Here is a 16,638-nt window from a genome sequence, read left to right on the forward strand (position 1 = left end):
AGGACGGCGGGGTAGGGTGGCATTGTCCCGAGAAGTCCTGCTGGTGGATGGGTTTGTTTTCTGGAGAGACGACAAAATATTAGAACAGGGATTTGTCCCAACCATACCGGTTTTTTTTTTTTTTTTTTTTTTTTTTTTTTTTTTTTTTTTTTTTTTTTTCTTTTTTGGCCAATGCTCCCTCGAAACATGAACAGTTGCTATGAGCAGGTCGTTTCTTAATCCCCGCTCCTCCCCCTGAAGAATGAAGAGAGATGGCTCCAAGGTGGTCACTCATCAATCGTTTCCTGGATCAGTACTAGGAGATAATATCATCCAAGAGAGTGTTTTCCCCAGCTTTTCCCCGCCCCATGCAAGTGCTCATCAGGGGATCAGCTGCACCATTTCATGAGGGATTCCAGATGCCATCTCGCATTTGTCACCATTTTAGGGAAGTGTGACAATTCGGGGGTTTAAGGAATCCACAGTAATGTATATACTACATACGTTCCTGAGGATTTTGTCAGCGAAATTCAGAGCAATGTTGGGAGTTGGCACTCTTAAAACCTGGGTTATGTTAAGTTTTATTTGATTATTATCTCTTCATTAGATTCGGCTGCACTTCATGTTGATGTTTAAAAAATAGCGCTGTCCTTCCTTGATTACTTCGATATCATCTGGTGGCAGAATGTAACCGAGAAGACAGCATCAAATGCAAAAAGATGACCAGGATCCAGCTCGTGAATTATTCATTTTCCTTGGTTTGGTTCAAAGTTAGTTGTATAGTTAATTATCCCTCGTTAGAGAGTCAACAGTGCCAAGACGCGCACGTCGTTTCGTCTCCAGCTGTAGTGGGACCTTGATATTCTTCATCCATCTCCACGAAAGAAAACACGTCAACATCCATGAAGGGGGCTGTTGCTCAAGGAAGATACATCTCATCTTACCATTTATTTTGTTTTATTTATTCCTAAAATTGAACAAACCGATTTTTCACAGGTGTTTTGCTTCGTGCTCAATAGCGGACAAGTGACGCCGCACATCACAAGAAAAATGAATGGAAACCTTTGCTGCGAGTATTTCCGGGGCTGATTTATAAATGCTTCTTTGCGAAGAGATAACTAATTGCAACGATCCCTTCAAACCAGCTATGATTTCATTCATATGTGGGTCGTGGTCCTGGTCCCAGCACGTCGGGCAACTGTTTGTTTCTTGCATGAATATCGTCCTTGCAACGGAACTTGCAATGCCGGATGGCACCTGAGTTCCAAGTTGCGGATTCCGCTATCCACACTGAGCAGCCCCTCAGGCAGATCAGAGTAGTTGGACTGGGAAGAACCTGAAGATCTCATCTCGCTCGGTTGTGGCGTTGTTCACACTTCATGGGTACGATTCGACGAGTTACTCAGCCAGGCGCCAACTTGTCAACGCCACAAGTGTCTTTGAGTGTTCCGTTACGCACTTTCTGCATCTGCAGCCTGCAGGACACAGCTTGCCAACGTCCGGGGGCCAATCTTTTGTTGTGGTTTGGTTCGGACCTTTGCCGCCCCTTCTTCGGGAAGACTCGACAAGTCAACTTTTGTGTCTATTCCTGCGAAGTGGTGCTACAGAGGCAGACCATATGTACACTTTTTGTTGGTCGTGATCATGGAGCACTATCTGCTGAAAAGAGCTATGCTCTCGTATACCAATGCCTTGAGGTGTCCTTTTCGGAGATTATCGTCTTCTAAATCACAAAGGAATAACTTCCTCATGTGTCCAAAAAATACTTGAACCGCGAATGCTCTGATTGTCATAATAGAATCTGATTTGCGGTGGATATGACGCTTGCGTTGCCAAGCTTTATGCAATATCCTACATTGTCCAGGCTTTCGACAGAAGTTGAAATGGTACAGTTAACTAAAGTTGGTTGGGACTGCGACTTGCACCTAAGGACTGATCTGCTGCATTAGAGGTCCAACCTTTGGATTTTGGACAGAGAGCCTTCTTCCAAGGTTGCAGGCGCCTTTGATTCATCATACGAGTTAGTATCTCTTCCTAGTACCTAGGTACCTCTACAGGAGTACACATTTTCTGTTCCATTTTTTTCTTTTCCTCTGCTGTCAATCTGTACTCCCCTTTTAATTTATTCCCTGGATGTGTGAATGATTGAGTGTGTGTGAGTGTATATGTGTGTGTATGTCAATGGAGGACGTGGTAACCAATCTGGATCATATTGTGCGACTCCCACCATCTGGTACTCCTTTTTGAACTTGTGCGCAACATGGATGATTGAGGCCTTGGATTATACACGACGTGGCTACTCACAGCCAAACCTAATTACCCATAGAGTAACTACTTTACTCCTTTTTTTTTTTTTCTTTTTCTTTTTCTTTTTCTTTTTTTTTTTTTTTTTTGAAGTTCTGCGATTAGATACGATATTCATCCTACCACTTCCACCTGCTCATGGAGCGAGGCGTCGAAGGGGATTGCATCTGTCAGAAGCAATCGTTGCTTCAGAGCCAAGGCACAATCTACATATCTTTTACGGAGTACACGCCATCATGACAGTTAACGTTTGATGTTGTTTCTTTTCTTTGACATCTTTTGCATGTGCCCGAACTGGTCCATTCAACTACACACCCTGGGACTAGGTCTCGGTTACCCTGGTGTCGGAGAAACTCATAACACAATAATTTCCTAAGCTCCCTTGTGACACTATGTTATATCTTTGAGGGTTCAGATTGTCAATCCACGGATGCATTCTAGGTTTTCCCCTGATTTTCCTGGTGGAAACATTAGGTGCTACTTTGAAACTACATTTCCAATATTGCGCGAAGGCCTCTCCATCTCGTTTCGCATTTCCTCTTAACAGTTATCCTAGCTTTCCCTGTTGCGAAACTTGCAGGATTCCCACTTCTGCATGAATTTGCTGTCTGCACGCTTCTGATATTCCCAAGGTTTATCCATTCCATTATTTTCGTCTCGTTTGGATTTTTTTATTTTCAATTTTTTTGATATATTTGATGTCAGCACTTTGTTGAGAAGAGCGAATGGATTAAGATATCTTGTCTTTTCTCTGGTCGGGTTTAAGCCAACACATGTTGGAATTTCGGGGTTTGGTTTCAACAACTTTTGCGACCTCGACAACCTTAGCTTTTGAAACAGCTGCTGGTGTGTTTAGGATTGATAGAGTCATTGTGTCATGCCCTTGCAACCCTTGACAGAATCGCTCAGTAATCTTTTTGACATTGACGCTGCTGACACGATGGATCGGAGTGGGGAAGTTCATTCCGGCCAGTATCCTTCGGTTAAACTGGCCAATTCATCTAAGAAATACACTGATGATTCTATGCAACATTCGAGGTCAAATTTCTTTACCTTTACCAGGAATGGGAATCATGCGAGTGTTCAGTCGCTAGAGGAGGAAGAAGTGGTTGAAGACCGATATGAGAGTCCTCACGAAGGAAGATCTGTACAGCGTTTAAACTACCATGTGCCGCAGATCATGGGTTTGGAAGTCCCAGTTCCTGCATCTCTTCCATACGACGGATTCGCTCCAGTGCAACTAGGCTGTTTTTCGCCACGGAACTCTGGTGCAGACGACCCGGCAGTTCATCTAGATACTTACAACCTTTCTGCTAATATTCTGGGCCGATTAAATCCAACCGAGACCATTGCTTTTCACAATTGTTCTCCGGGTTTCTGCTCGTCCGTGAGCACCGTATCTGCACCCGCTACGTTTACCTCGTTAGAGACGTATTGGAATTCGTTGGGATATTCCGATCCAGTAACGCATTCATTTCCTGAATCTTTAGACTTCTGGAGATTGTCTACTTTATCCGCGAATGAAACCTTGGTAATTAAACCCAAGAATCATAGCTCGAGTGGTCAAAAATCGTCGACTGAGACATCTCATCAGAGGTTATTGCGAAAGGATGGAAATCTTGAACGTAACAGGGTCCCTTACTGGTCTCAAAGAATGCCACGGCCATCTCTGAGAAAGTCCGGAGGGGACCCTGGGACCCAGTTACATTATTCCCATGGGCATCAAGGAAGAGTCCTGCAGCCTGACATCAAGTTCTCTGAATTAAACCAGTCAGATGGGTCATTATTCCAATACCCGAACTCGATGTCGCATTCAAATATGGAAAATAACTTTAACAATTCTGTTAGAAATACCAAACAATCAGTCATGTATCCGGGAGGGGAATTAAATTCGAAAAGCGAAGACGAGTCTTCTATTCTCCCAATAGGTTTCCCAGATAACGGTGCATACCAATACTCAGCCGAAAGCCAAATTGGGAATCCAAATGCGATAGACGTTTTAGTAGGTCGTTTTACTCATTCCCCTGAGACTGGAAATCTTGATTCGTTACTAACGGCGCTTGCTAGTAGAACTGTATAACGATGAGAGCAGGACCTAGAATCAATCTCGGGATAATAGACATGTCGTGTGCATTCGTCATATGCCGAATTGCTGCCGGTGATTTTCCTATAGTGTATGCTTCTAATGCGTTTCGCCGGCTGACCGGGTACTCACATGAAGAAGTTTTTGGACGCGACTGTCGGTTTCTTCAGGAACCAACGGGGAATATTGAACCAGGATTGAAACGCAGAGCCTCTTATGACAGGGCGGTGCGCCACTTAAAATTTAAGATAAATGCCAGATCTGAGGTTCAGGAATGCTTAGTGAATTATCGAAAAGGAGGACAACCGTTTTTGAATCTGCTCACCGTGGTTCCGATACGGTGGCTCTCAGACGAGTATAATTTCAGTGTTGGATTTCAGATTGATCTCGTGGATTCTCCTCAAGGGATTACTGGAAGAAACCTTGGTTAGTATTTTAAGAAAATACGCTATACCTATCCCTCTTCATTGTGCTTTTTCTTCAAAATTTCTAACATAACTACTACTACTTCTACTAGATGGCTCATATATCGTTAACTATCGAAGAATAGAACTTGCCCCCAATATATACGACCCAGGAGGCACAACTGGGCGAGATCAAAATGAGTATTTCCCCTCCAAATACCGCAAGAGCAGCAATACGACAGATGTCGATGAAACCAGAAACCAGAGCTCTTTTCACTTTAGAAGCTACTGGGAAAAGGTATTTTTAGGAAGCCCTGATTTTCTATTCCACGTTATATCGACTAGTGGTGTATTTTTATACGTCACTCCCTCAGTATCCGCGATTCTCGAATACGAACCTAAAGAGCTGGCTGGATCGATGCTCTCCTCGATATGCCATCCCAGCGACATAGTCACCGTTATAAGAGAACTCAGGGACTGTGAGCCCGGCTCAGCCGTTAACCTCCTCTATCGCATTCGCAGGAAAACCAGTGGGTACACATGGTTCGAAAGTCTTGGCTCCGTCTACTTGGAGTCGACACGAAAGCAGAAGCATGTAGCTCTGCTAGGGAAACTGGTGGCAGTTTTCACCATGTCCCATGGCGAGGTGATGGAGAATGGTGGTATTAATGAGGGCGAAATATGGGCCAAGATTTCAACATCAGGAATTTTGCTTTTCGTCTCGTCGAGTGCGGGTGCCTTTCTTGATAGGCGCGCTGAAGGCTTGGTTGGAGAAAGCGTCCAAAATCTTCTAAGCGGTGAGTCATTGGCGGAGTTTGAGAATGCATTGGGTGTTGCGCGGAGTGGGAAACAAGTCTCCTGTAACCATGGATTACAGCATCGCCGAGGCCATTTGTTGCAAGTCCAGAGCACAATATATCCTGGTGAAAAGACGGACAAGGGATCGAAACCTGCGTTTTTGATATTACAAATTCGATTGCTTAAGCTAGGAAGACCAACCCTTGGCTACCAGGCAAAGGCCCCTGCGATGAAAACACGGAGAAAAACGAGCAGCGGCATAACGATGCACCAGCTAATTTCACCCGATATATGCCCACCACGCCGCCCTGACGTCGCCGGCCATGGTTATGGGAATCAATATATGAGGCCTTCCCCCTGCTCCTCTCTCACGGGACCTCAACCTATGATCCATCCCGTTATTAAACCCGACCCATCCAATATGCCAACCAGATATAACAAATGGAGTCCATTCCTTTCGAACCAAGAAATCACAAAAGAAAGAACACGAGAAAGACGAGAATCTTGTAACATATTCGAAGAGTTAAACCCGACCCGCACCACAAATTGGCAGACCGAGCTGGAGCACTTGAAAAGGCGCAACAATGTCCTTGTCGAGGAACTGCAGTATCTGACGAGTTTGAAAAAGAGGCGGAAGCGGAAAAGGGACGTCGAGATGCCCGAAAAGGACTGCTCACAGTGCCATACGAAGACCACACCGGAGTGGAGGAGGGGCCCAAGTGGGAATCGGGATTTGTGCAATAGCTGTGGTTTGAGGTGGGCGAAGCAGGTGAGTGCAATATCTGCGTAGTTAGATGTGGTTTAGCGGCATGGTAATTATATCGTGCCTATAGATAAACCCTTTTTGTCAGTCTCTTCTCGTTCTCATCGACGATACATTGCCATTTGTACCCTGGTTTTTACCAAAGAGAGCAACAAAGCCTAGAAGCTAATTCACTTTTTTATTTTTCTCCAAGAACGGCCGGATAACCCCATCGCCACGTAAACCTTACTTGGAGCAACAGACCCGGGTAATGTGCAGAAAACTGTCTTCTGAGAACGACCACACGCCTTGTCCGACACAGGCTGCATCGACCCAACGATGACCATGACTGGGGAATAACATATCCAAGCAGGCGTATTAAATTTTCGTGTGTGGATTTTTGTTTCTTTTTGGTGCTAATTGATAAATCACGACTTCGCTGGTTTTTGGGGTGGCTAGAGCTCGATTAGCTTGTTCTGGGATTTTATTCAGCGGTTACGGATATGGGGGAACCTGGTTGACATATTTATTTAGCTAAAGGGCGGGATTGAAATTGCGATTTGTATTCTGTCAAACCAGTTACGACGTCTGAGCAAAACACAAATAATATATGAAACTCCAAGCTAAGATTCTCGCTACAAACGAGTAACTATCTATGCAGAGTGCAATGCATTTTTGGATTAACATTTGTATCTACAATACCTTTCTGTTCTCTCCATTTCCCCAATTTTCTTTTCCCCTCCCTCTGCACCCATTGGAATATGAGTGCTAATTTACCTTAACATCTCGCGGCGCGTGCCGATAGACTATGCCGGCTAACAATCCCGCTTGTTTGGATTTCGATGAAGTCAGAGAAGACCAGAAGCCCTCACCCTTTTTTTGCTAACCCTTTCCTATTCTGTGCTGCATGGGACGAATTGAGCAGTAAAAATGTTACCCAAAGCGACAGCCACTTGCAGGGCGCATGCTGGCTTGGTGGTAAATTTTCATTGGCAAAATTCCTAGACGGGAGTTGGGTGGTTGTGCAGTTAAACACATAGCTATCAACCCCTGATTCCGACATAGAGGAGGAGAAAGGGGGGGAATTGAAGGTAAATTTCATAGACCCTGCCAACGAATAACAATCAATAACCATGCGCGGCTAAATGACCTTCGAACCCTCTAAGGAGCGGGAAGCTGTTGTCTAAGTGTTGGTATCGAACTGGCTTTCCAGTGGAACACTGATACAATATCATGGACCATAGCATTGGTATATCTATCCAACCTAGGAGTGGGGAGGAAGGGAAGGTTCCTGTTCGTCAAGGTTTCAGGCATGTTTTCGGCTCTCAGCAGGCCGAATCCTGCGGGAAGAAGCTCACCATTTTCAACTTGTTTTGATGGTTCACATTCCGTGCATTGGCTTTCCATATGCAGAAACGAAGGCGAGAAGATGGGTCCAAGAGTTTAACAACAGGTAAGTTAGGTAGAATAGCCAGCCGTACACTAATAGAGATTAAAATCGTCCTTGAATTTTCAATGCTCCTTTTCGTCCACGGTCCTACAACACGGTGGTTAGTGAAATGATGTTTATGATGTTTATTAGAAAGGATATATCTATACTTCATCTGCCCCATCAACTCCATCTGCTTCCTCCAACTCCATACACTCCGCATACTCTGCATACTTGCATATACAAATAACTATATCCCACCCGCTCTGCAGCAGTTTATCTTTGCCCAAAACGGCAAAGCGTTGCAAGCCCAGTGCCGAACCAACCTTCGCTGCTGGAAAACCACCTGCAAAACAGGGTCAGTCATGACCAAAGGGGGGTGATGGTGATGCCATTATCCAGTCCTGTTTATTATCTTAACTATATACTTGCTTTTGGAACCAGTTTTCGCCGCGCCTTCATATATCCCCCCAATTGCGCGCGTGTTCTCCTTTCCAGCGATCCTCCGGCTTATTTACTTGGGTCAACTGTTCCCCTTTATCTCTCTGATTACACCAGACGCACGTCCACGCCTCCAATCTGGGCGAATTGGATATCTCCCTGCGCTGCTATTCTCTGCACTGCAAGAACTGGCGTCGCGTCGCATTGGCTTCCTGCATCGAGTACGTCGATTATCAAACGCGACTTCGACATATCCTCGCTCCGGGAACCAGCAGATATCACAAGTTGCGATAGTGACAAACACGAGGATAGTGGGGGACGCCGTCTTCCATGTTTGCTAGCGCAGGTCGAATTTTGTCCTGTTTCTGCTCTGCAAACTAATGGCGGAGACGGTGTCCATTACAATCTGTGGTGATGGTGGATGTGGTACGTTCGAGGAGCCATTTACTGGGAGAAACCGCTATATTCGCCAGAGTTCTGAGGTGACTGAGTTTTACCAGAAGATATCTGTGCAAGAATGAGACATTAGTTACGATTAGTTTCTCGATTTACGCCGGTTAGTGGATGATTGCTAATTGTTTCGTTTTATTATGCGATATAGGAAAGTCATCGATCACGCTGCGATTGGTGCGAAGCCAATGGACACATGAGTAAGTTTGATTCTCAGCTTATCATGCTTCACATATATATATTTCAAAGAGTGCTTGCTGATCGTAGTTGGCACTATCTAGGTATGACCCTACAATCGGTACGCCCTCAATTTCCTTATTCATATCATCCGTCATGCCCCTTTTGTTTCTGAAGCGTGGTTCGCGTTCAAAACGATCTTGCGATAACAACGCGAAATCCCCTCAATGGCTCTCCTGACAGTTTGCTTATTTTATGCTCATGAATACCCCCAGAGGATTCATACTCCGTTACTCGGATTGTCGACGGCCTGCCATACTTACTTGCTTTAACAGACACCGCTGGCCAGGAGGAATATCGTGGCCTGTGGGCGTCCTCGAACCTCAAATCCGATGCGTTCCTCCTGGTTTATGATATTACAAATGCCTCTACGTTGGAGGCTTTGGATTATTTCATGGATATGATTGACATTGAAGTAGAACAGCGGTTGGAAACAAATGCGCGTTTGATCCGGGAATTGGGCTACTCCAGCCAGCAAGGAGAGAACGTTGCTGTCGGAATGGCTCCGCCTGTTAGGTTTATGGCTGGAAATAAATGCGATTTGAAGGACGAACGGGTAGTCAGTGCGACTCAGGGCCTAGAGTATGCTAGGAAAAGAGGTTGTGGTTTTATGGAAACGAGTGCAAGGGAAATGGTTAACATAGAAGAGACTTTTTCCTGTAAGTTCCCTCTTATCCCATATTTGTTCCTGTCTGCACTATCGCGAATGGGCATTGAATTTGGGATAATAATAATCCTCGAGTTCTGCGACGTTTAACGGAGCACATATATTTCATCCTTTGTCTCTCCTCACTGATATTGACTAAACGTTAACTTATTGCCAGTAATCGTTCGCCGTGTGGTGGAAGCGCGGCATTGCCATTACCTACAACAATTTCCAACCCCACAACCCAAGGCAATTGGTCATTTATCTCTAGCGGCGCATTCTCCATCTCAGGCCCTATTCTCTCCCGACCTAATTGTGGTATCGCACGCGGATTCACATTTACGAACACCAGCTCTCACAGATACGGAGAAGGGGTTCGCTGACCATAATTTTATTAACGAAGCAACGGAGCGCTCCTCACATAGGTCAAGCCAGTGGAAAGGCATTAGTAGAGCAATTTCAAAACGTGTCAGGAAGATGAAAAGCCGGGACACCACAAACCAGCGCCATAGCAATATAGCGCCATTCAGTGTCCATCGCGAAGAAGCCGTCCCTGGCAAGGTATTTGATGACGAGAATAACCCACCGCGATCTGAAAGAAAACTAGAAGACCTGGCCAAGTCTATGAAATCAGAGGACCGCGAAAACGACGGAAATGAGCCTGGAAGCACCCCGAAACCCTGGTGGTGGCAGATTTTCTGCTGGAAACCTTGACCCTCTTTTTCAATCAACAATCAACAATCATCACTTCTAGTAACAAACAGCCCGAGCAACACTATTACCTGGTCTCGAGTTTGGAGCTCTTCCGAGACAATGTTCATCCATTTTGGCCTTCTCTCTCACATTTCAACCGATTAGATTACCTCTCGGTTTTCTGTATCCTTATTTTCCTTATTCGTCCATATTTCACATCAGATTATTTTTGGTTTCTCCCACCCACACAAATTCAATATTAATCCTTTCCCCGAAACCCCTGGTTATCTCCGGTGACATTTTTTTTTTCGTTTCTTTTTGGGGTGTTGACCCTGTGCTCATAATTCATAGCCATCACCTCCGCATTTGTATTCATTCCTCTTTATTCCTTTTAAAACTGCACACTATTCCCAAGTCCTAGCTCTCTATATACACTGATATATATTTGTGATGTCGAAGATTTTCCTGATGCATCTTTTCCTTTATTCTCCATCTCTGTCTTGGCCAGGGAAGACATGCTCTATTCCATTTGTTCCTTTTTCCTATCTTCCCCTGTGAATATTTTCCACTTTAATTAGACTTTTAATATGTCTACTACCCTCTCTTGCCGTTGGTTTGACCAGATCATTCCATTGTCTGTACTATTTTCTAAAGGTATTCCCCTCTTGTCGTTCGTTCTATTTATTTTACTTGAATTTAATTCTCCTTTGCTATATTTATTTCTGGGATACATATGTCTTTCTCTATCATCGTAATCTTTCCATTCTATCCCCTTATCCTATTCAAGAATTTGCTTTTGGCTTTTCTGTGGCTGTTAAGGGGGGCTTCGATACAACCAAGGCAAATCGTTTTTATATTCTCCTGTACATGTATTTAAAATAGCATTTCTGTCACTTCTTCTATCGAAATATTTGACTACTAGCTAATTTTTGTGAAGTCTATCGTGTCGCAAATATGAAAAAGAAACATTTCTCGAAATCAGTTATCGCACACATTATCAACGCTTCGATTCGAAAATCTTGGAAAATATTGTCATCCGCAGTATTTCAGCGTCGTTGGAAACAGTACAGTTCCATATACAATACTTCACAGTTCAGACTATACAATGATTGGCAAGCAACATCTATTGTTCCTGACATAGTCATATTTCAAAAACATTGTAGCAACGAATAACATGAGCTCCTGACACACAGACAAGCCCATGAGTGACAAAAGATTAAAACAAATGGAAGCGCAAACAAACCGAGTTCTATGTTCTATATACATCACCACCTGCCGGGCCTTCCTACCAGCCTACTAACCCACCAACTTACCTCAACGAAACCTTCAACGAAAAGTCGACGATTCCCACCCCCTGGTGAATGCTGCTAGTGGATAGAATATCTACATCCTCTACCGCAAACGAAGCCGCATTCTGCTCGTTCAACCCACCACTAACCTCAACCAAAAAGGAGCCCCGCGGCTTCCCTTTGGCGGTCCATTCATCCTTCAACTTCTTCGCGGCCCCAGCCACTTCCGCAGCAGAGAAGTTATCGAGCATGACTACATTCGCACCAGCAGCAATGGCTGCATGAGCTTCGTCGATGGTGCGGCATTCCACATCGACTTTTGTGGAGAAGCCCCCAACGGCGCGTGCGGCGGCGACAGCAGCGGGGATGGCTTGAGCAATTGTCGGTGATTTTGTCGAATGAGTTGCGCCCTGGGGCTGGCTTTTGTTGTGGCATGCCCAGATATGGTTGTCCTTGAGCATGGTCATGGAGCTGAGGTCGTGGCGGTGCGGGTCCGCGCCACCAACGAGCATGCCATATTTCTCCACGAGACGGAAGCCAGGGGTCGTTTTTCGCGTGCCGGCTACGATTCCATTCCAGTTATGGGAGCGGATAATGTTGACAAGGTTTGCTGTCCTGGAATGCTTGGTTAGTTTGAGAGTATAATTTTGGTCTGGTGGATGACTTACTTCGTGGCAATTCCCGAGCACCGTGCAAGTATATTCAGAGCAACTCGTTCACCCAGAAGGATTTGCCGCATTGGGCCTCGAACAATTGCACAGACAGTGATCGGTTCGATCCTGTCGCCCTCATTGACGTTCCATTCAACACTGGATAAACAATAGTCCGAAGTGGTTAGGTGGGTCTCTTTTGCTTTTCAGAGATAACTTCATAAGGATTACCATACGTGCAGCCTAGCTGTGAAAACACTTCATTGAAAAAGGGTACTCCTGCCACCATTCCCTAGAGAGTGTTGAAGAAGCCAAATCAGTAAACTGCCAAAGCAGACTCAAGGTATATGCGAGAGCACAAAGCGAATATCAATACAAGCAAAAATACACCATAATGTTTTGGCCAGTCATAGTAGCTTTTGGACCATGGTGCCAATTCAATTTGCTCAAGCCGCAGGAAAATTAAGGGTTCACCAATGACCAACAAACATCAGCCATGTCATTCGACCACCAAAATTCTAGTGCAAAGCAACGATACAGCATTCAATTGGCTTGAAAGCTATTTATTGTGGTAAAAATGTGTTGCTTCATGCAGAAAACAACAATGTTTCTCTTTACCACTCACCAACCCCCCTTTTGTTTTCATTTTCTCTCTTGGGTTAAAGTAGGATACCATAAAACAACGTCACGTATCGATTCTGAGACATGGTACAAAATGGGGGAGGGGCACTTGTTTTGGTTTCTCCACAATAAATCTCCGCTAGCGAGGCAAATTTGTTTCTTACCTTACTCTTCCCCAGAAGCCTGGCTTCACCCTCGGCTTCCCCAACGACGAAGCCGCCATAGTCAAAACTAGGACAATCCTCTTGCAGCCAAGCAGAGATCGTCTGGCTGAAGGTGGGCGTTAAAAGATGGGAGAGATCTCCGTGTGACGACGCCATGATGATCAACAGTCCGGGAACGTTAGTCAAATCAACCTGCTGGCAACGTATACACAGTTTTGTGTCCTGTCAATATCCGAGATGGAGGCTTGCAGTGCGTTGAGTCAAAGCGAATTCGGGATGATACGTAAGCGATCTCTTGAGCCTTCACGGAAGGTCGTTCGTTCGTGTTCTCCTCTGTTGCGACAAATCGTGGAGTCGAAAGAGTCCAACCCGGTGGTTTTTAGGGATGCCGTAACGGTCCCTTTGGCCCGGCCACATGTCACGGGCGTACGCTATTTCCCGATGCGGACCTAGCCCCCAACCCGCCTTTGAGTCACGGGACCCGCTCAGGCTTCTCGGGATTGGTCATCGGGAATTGGGTTCTTGCCCAGCCGACTTCCCGAACTGCCGTATCACATATTTGTACGTATATATATATATATAACTATATAACTATATATATATATATATACGTATTTAGATTTCATCAAACGTCAATCACCAAGGCCAAACGGGATGGTTGCGAGAACAGGGTATCCAAAGTGCCGGCGGATATGAGTTTACTTCTGGTGCGCAACCCAAAAGCTGACGGGAAGACTTTGAGGGTGTGACGGGTCGTCCTTGTTGGACTCGCGCAGTCAGGGCTGAATTGCGAGGAGATGGAAGCAGCGCAGAATGACGACTTACATACATTCAAGGGAGGGAGGGCTAGAGGGGTACATTCGTTTTATTCGATGAAACTCGCTGCGATTTCTTATGATTCACCCCCTTGTGCTATTTTTATTTTCCTTTTATTTTTGAAAACACCTCTTGCAAAAATAAGGATTGGTAACTAATCTGATGACCAAGTTTCGGTCGGCGTTTATCCATCACTTCTGATGCCCCACGATTCGGCTATTAGCTGGCGAACCACCCCGGCTTACCTAGAACAGTTAATGAACAGGATAAAGTTTTGTGTTTGTCGAACTCTGCCAGAAGAACATCGAACAAAATTATTGAGAGGAACAAAACCGTTGTTGATGTTCTCTGCACGAGTCTTCCGTGAGTGAAGACACTGTTGACAGTCTACATGTCCCTGACGACCCTTATTTAGAGCGTGTGCTTACTCCTGATTTAGCAGCAGCAGCGCTCCATGGTTCTAAGAATGAATTTTGCATTTCGACATCTTGTATCGGCACCCACAAGTGATGCGAGTGGATGCTTGTTCTAAACAGTCTATTTTGTGGTAGAAACATCATACCTGATCCAGGCCTGGTTTTGAACTTCTCCAAAGTGCAGTTGGTTCCGGAATTACTATTGGCCTTGAAATTTGTTGGAATACGACTTTATATGGCTCCTGATTCGTGTTGCATTTGAGTCTGGTATGCTAGACTACGATCCTATGCGGCGCGATGTTTGGTATGAGTTACAGACTTCGCAGATATCGTGGGAACGAAGTCAAAAGGTATCTATAATCAAATTCAAATTCTGTGACACAGAGCAGAAATCCGCAGTGAACACAGCGATTTATCTTATTTCTGTCAAGCTGCTCTCTCCATGCACCTTGCTTAAATTTGTATTTTCTGCTTCTTGACAGTTAGCTCATCGGGGCATGTGGTATTATTCTGATGCAAGTTTCTTGTTGGTACTAAAGATCCTTAGGTGAGATCGCTCACTACAAGAAGGTAAACGTTTACAACCTGTGAAAATACCTTTGCAAACCGAAGTTGCAGGTATGTAATCCTCAGCATATTCTCAGCACAGAGCACACACAAATTAGCCATATGCCTCTGTGTGCTCATATGTATTTCGTCAGGATAGCTACTACATAGCAGATGGCATTTCCAAGGACCTATGATGTGCAATGTGGTTGAGCTTGAATCGCGGCGCATTGGCCGCCGCGCTATCGTATCGTATCCTGGCCGCCGGCAAGGGTCGAGAAGTCTCAACGGCGAAAATATGCGAGAGAAGGCCTTTGTTTTGAAGAATCCATGGCCTGCCTTTCCTAGAATTTTAACCTCGTGATAATTTCTCACTCTTTCATGGGTGGAATGAGCAGGCATATAAGGATGCCGTGGTCTCCTTATCTGATAGAAAAACCAGATTCCCTTCGCCCATGCCTTGGACATCTTTGGGCCCAGCGGGTTCGAATGAGAAGAATAATAGGCTTGACTGCTTCTAACTTGTACGTACTGTTTGTGTCGTGGGATATAATTTCAGCTACGTTGACACCCCGTAAGGTACTCAGCCAGAGCGATACACATAACCAGCTCAATATACATCAAACACAATGCGCTTCGCGCAGATCAACTTCGCCGCGAGACTTTTCACAAGCATTCTTAGCTTGCCTTTGCTAGCCGGAACTGCTTACACGCAGTCAGTGCCAACGATGTACTTCGGAACGGCAACGACATGCAAAAACGACCAGTACAAGTACGATTGGTACGTCTGGCTGCAAAGTAGGGATCCGTGTCTGGACTGGAGAGATCTGGGACCAACGGCACTGAGGTCACCATGCGGAAAATCGTTTGGATGGGAAGCCATTGGACACTTCATTCTCACGGACTGCAATGCTGGGGACATTCTGCCTCAAGGAATCATTTGGGTTGAGAAAGGAGTGACGGGTAAATGTGTTCCTGATACCAAGCCGCCAGAAAGGTCGTGTGGTGCTCCCTGGTGCGGCGGAGGGCAGGTTGTAAATGTTACAACCCTCCAATCTTGTGCTGGGCAAATTTGAAGCTTGCAGTTGACTTTTAACGTCCATAGGGATAGAAAAACAGAAGGTGATGGGTGTCTTGGAAGAGGCGTTTTGAGCTGCGTTAACTCATATAAGAACTTTTCACGTTCATAGCAGCCCAGCTGGCCCCGGTATGGCCCTCAGTGTTTTGCCCCAAAGCTTAACGTCACAATGGTTGCTTCAGTTCTTTGGTTATTTCAAATTTGCAAATGATGTGGGTTGATTTCCTGAGTGGTGTCAATTTTAGCCGGAGGAATCAGGACCAAGTTTCAACAGTTTCAACAGCATATAAACAAAGAAGATCTTCTTCTGTGGATTTCTTCTCATTTGATAATGACCTTCAGAGTCAACAGTTCAACAGAAACTAGACTTCTGCACAACCATATTCATGTTTCTCGATTGTTTTCGATTCATTTATGCCTGGCCATGATGATCTCCTCAACTAAGACAACCAGGCGGAATACCTTAGAAAATGTAAAATAACCAGAGGTCTTTGAGGCATGGCATTTGATTTTAAAATATTAGAATGTCACATAGTAGCCTCTATCAGAGATATGCATCAAACACCGCTTCAAAAATTGAGCTTTCGACTAATCACCACAAGTACACTGTAGATCGAGATTTTAAAAGCCAATGCTGAATGTTACCGCCAGCTGCAATCCTGATTTTAATACTGTACGGTAAGTACATGTAATATATTTCGAAACAATACCGCGCATACCGTACATACAATACGCGTTCCTTTTGCGAGCATCGAACCATCCGCTATGCTGGACCAAGCTTGCAACCCTGAATACGGAAATTAGATCTAACATCATCCGAACCCGACATGCAATTACAGCATGCATGACATA

The 16,638-nt window shown here is 45.0% G+C and overlaps 5 protein-coding genes across 5 annotated transcripts; 4 read left to right on the forward strand and 1 right to left on the reverse strand.

The window, feature by feature from the left end:
* Positions 1–3,160: 3,160 nt before the first annotated feature.
* PAAG_08854 (GATA-factor) lies at positions 3,161–6,358 on the forward strand (the record flags this gene model as incomplete). The annotated part of the gene is made up of 3 exons (XM_002789205.2): positions 3,161–4,285; positions 4,354–4,792; positions 4,884–6,358. 3 exons carry the CDS (start codon positions 3,161–3,163, stop codon positions 6,356–6,358), a joined length of 3,039 nt encoding a protein of 1,012 aa, XP_002789251.2.
* Positions 6,359–8,560: 2,202 nt separating this feature from the next.
* PAAG_08855 (hypothetical protein) lies at positions 8,561–10,227 on the forward strand (the record flags this gene model as incomplete). The annotated part of the gene is made up of 5 exons (XM_015846651.1): positions 8,561–8,606; positions 8,782–8,830; positions 8,912–8,928; positions 9,083–9,526; positions 9,692–10,227. 5 exons carry the CDS (start codon positions 8,561–8,563, stop codon positions 10,225–10,227), a joined length of 1,092 nt encoding a protein of 363 aa, XP_015701448.1.
* A 1,288-nt stretch (positions 10,228–11,515) lies between these two features.
* Positions 11,516–13,086, reverse strand: PAAG_08856 (nicotinate-nucleotide pyrophosphorylase; the record flags this gene model as incomplete). The annotated part of the gene is made up of 4 exons (XM_002789208.2): positions 11,516–12,110; positions 12,164–12,304; positions 12,382–12,437; positions 12,931–13,086. 4 exons carry the CDS (start codon positions 13,084–13,086, stop codon positions 11,516–11,518), a joined length of 948 nt encoding a protein of 315 aa, XP_002789254.1.
* An 81-nt stretch (positions 13,087–13,167) lies between these two features.
* PAAG_08857 (hypothetical protein) lies at positions 13,168–13,657 on the forward strand (the record flags this gene model as incomplete). The annotated part of the gene is made up of 3 exons (XM_015846652.1): positions 13,168–13,356; positions 13,420–13,491; positions 13,550–13,657. 3 exons carry the CDS (start codon positions 13,168–13,170, stop codon positions 13,655–13,657), a joined length of 369 nt encoding a protein of 122 aa, XP_015701449.1.
* Positions 13,658–15,337: 1,680 nt separating this feature from the next.
* On the forward strand, positions 15,338–15,784 carry PAAG_08858 (hypothetical protein; the record flags this gene model as incomplete). The annotated part of the gene is made up of 1 exon (XM_002789209.2): positions 15,338–15,784. One exon carries the CDS (start codon positions 15,338–15,340, stop codon positions 15,782–15,784), a length of 447 nt encoding a protein of 148 aa, XP_002789255.2.
* Between the last annotated feature and the right edge of the window lie 854 nt (positions 15,785–16,638).

Source organism: Paracoccidioides lutzii (genome assembly GCF_000150705.2).
Source record: "Paracoccidioides lutzii Pb01 unplaced genomic scaffold supercont2.49, whole genome shotgun sequence".
In the NCBI taxonomy this organism is placed as follows: domain Eukaryota; kingdom Fungi; phylum Ascomycota; class Eurotiomycetes; order Onygenales; family Ajellomycetaceae; genus Paracoccidioides; species Paracoccidioides lutzii.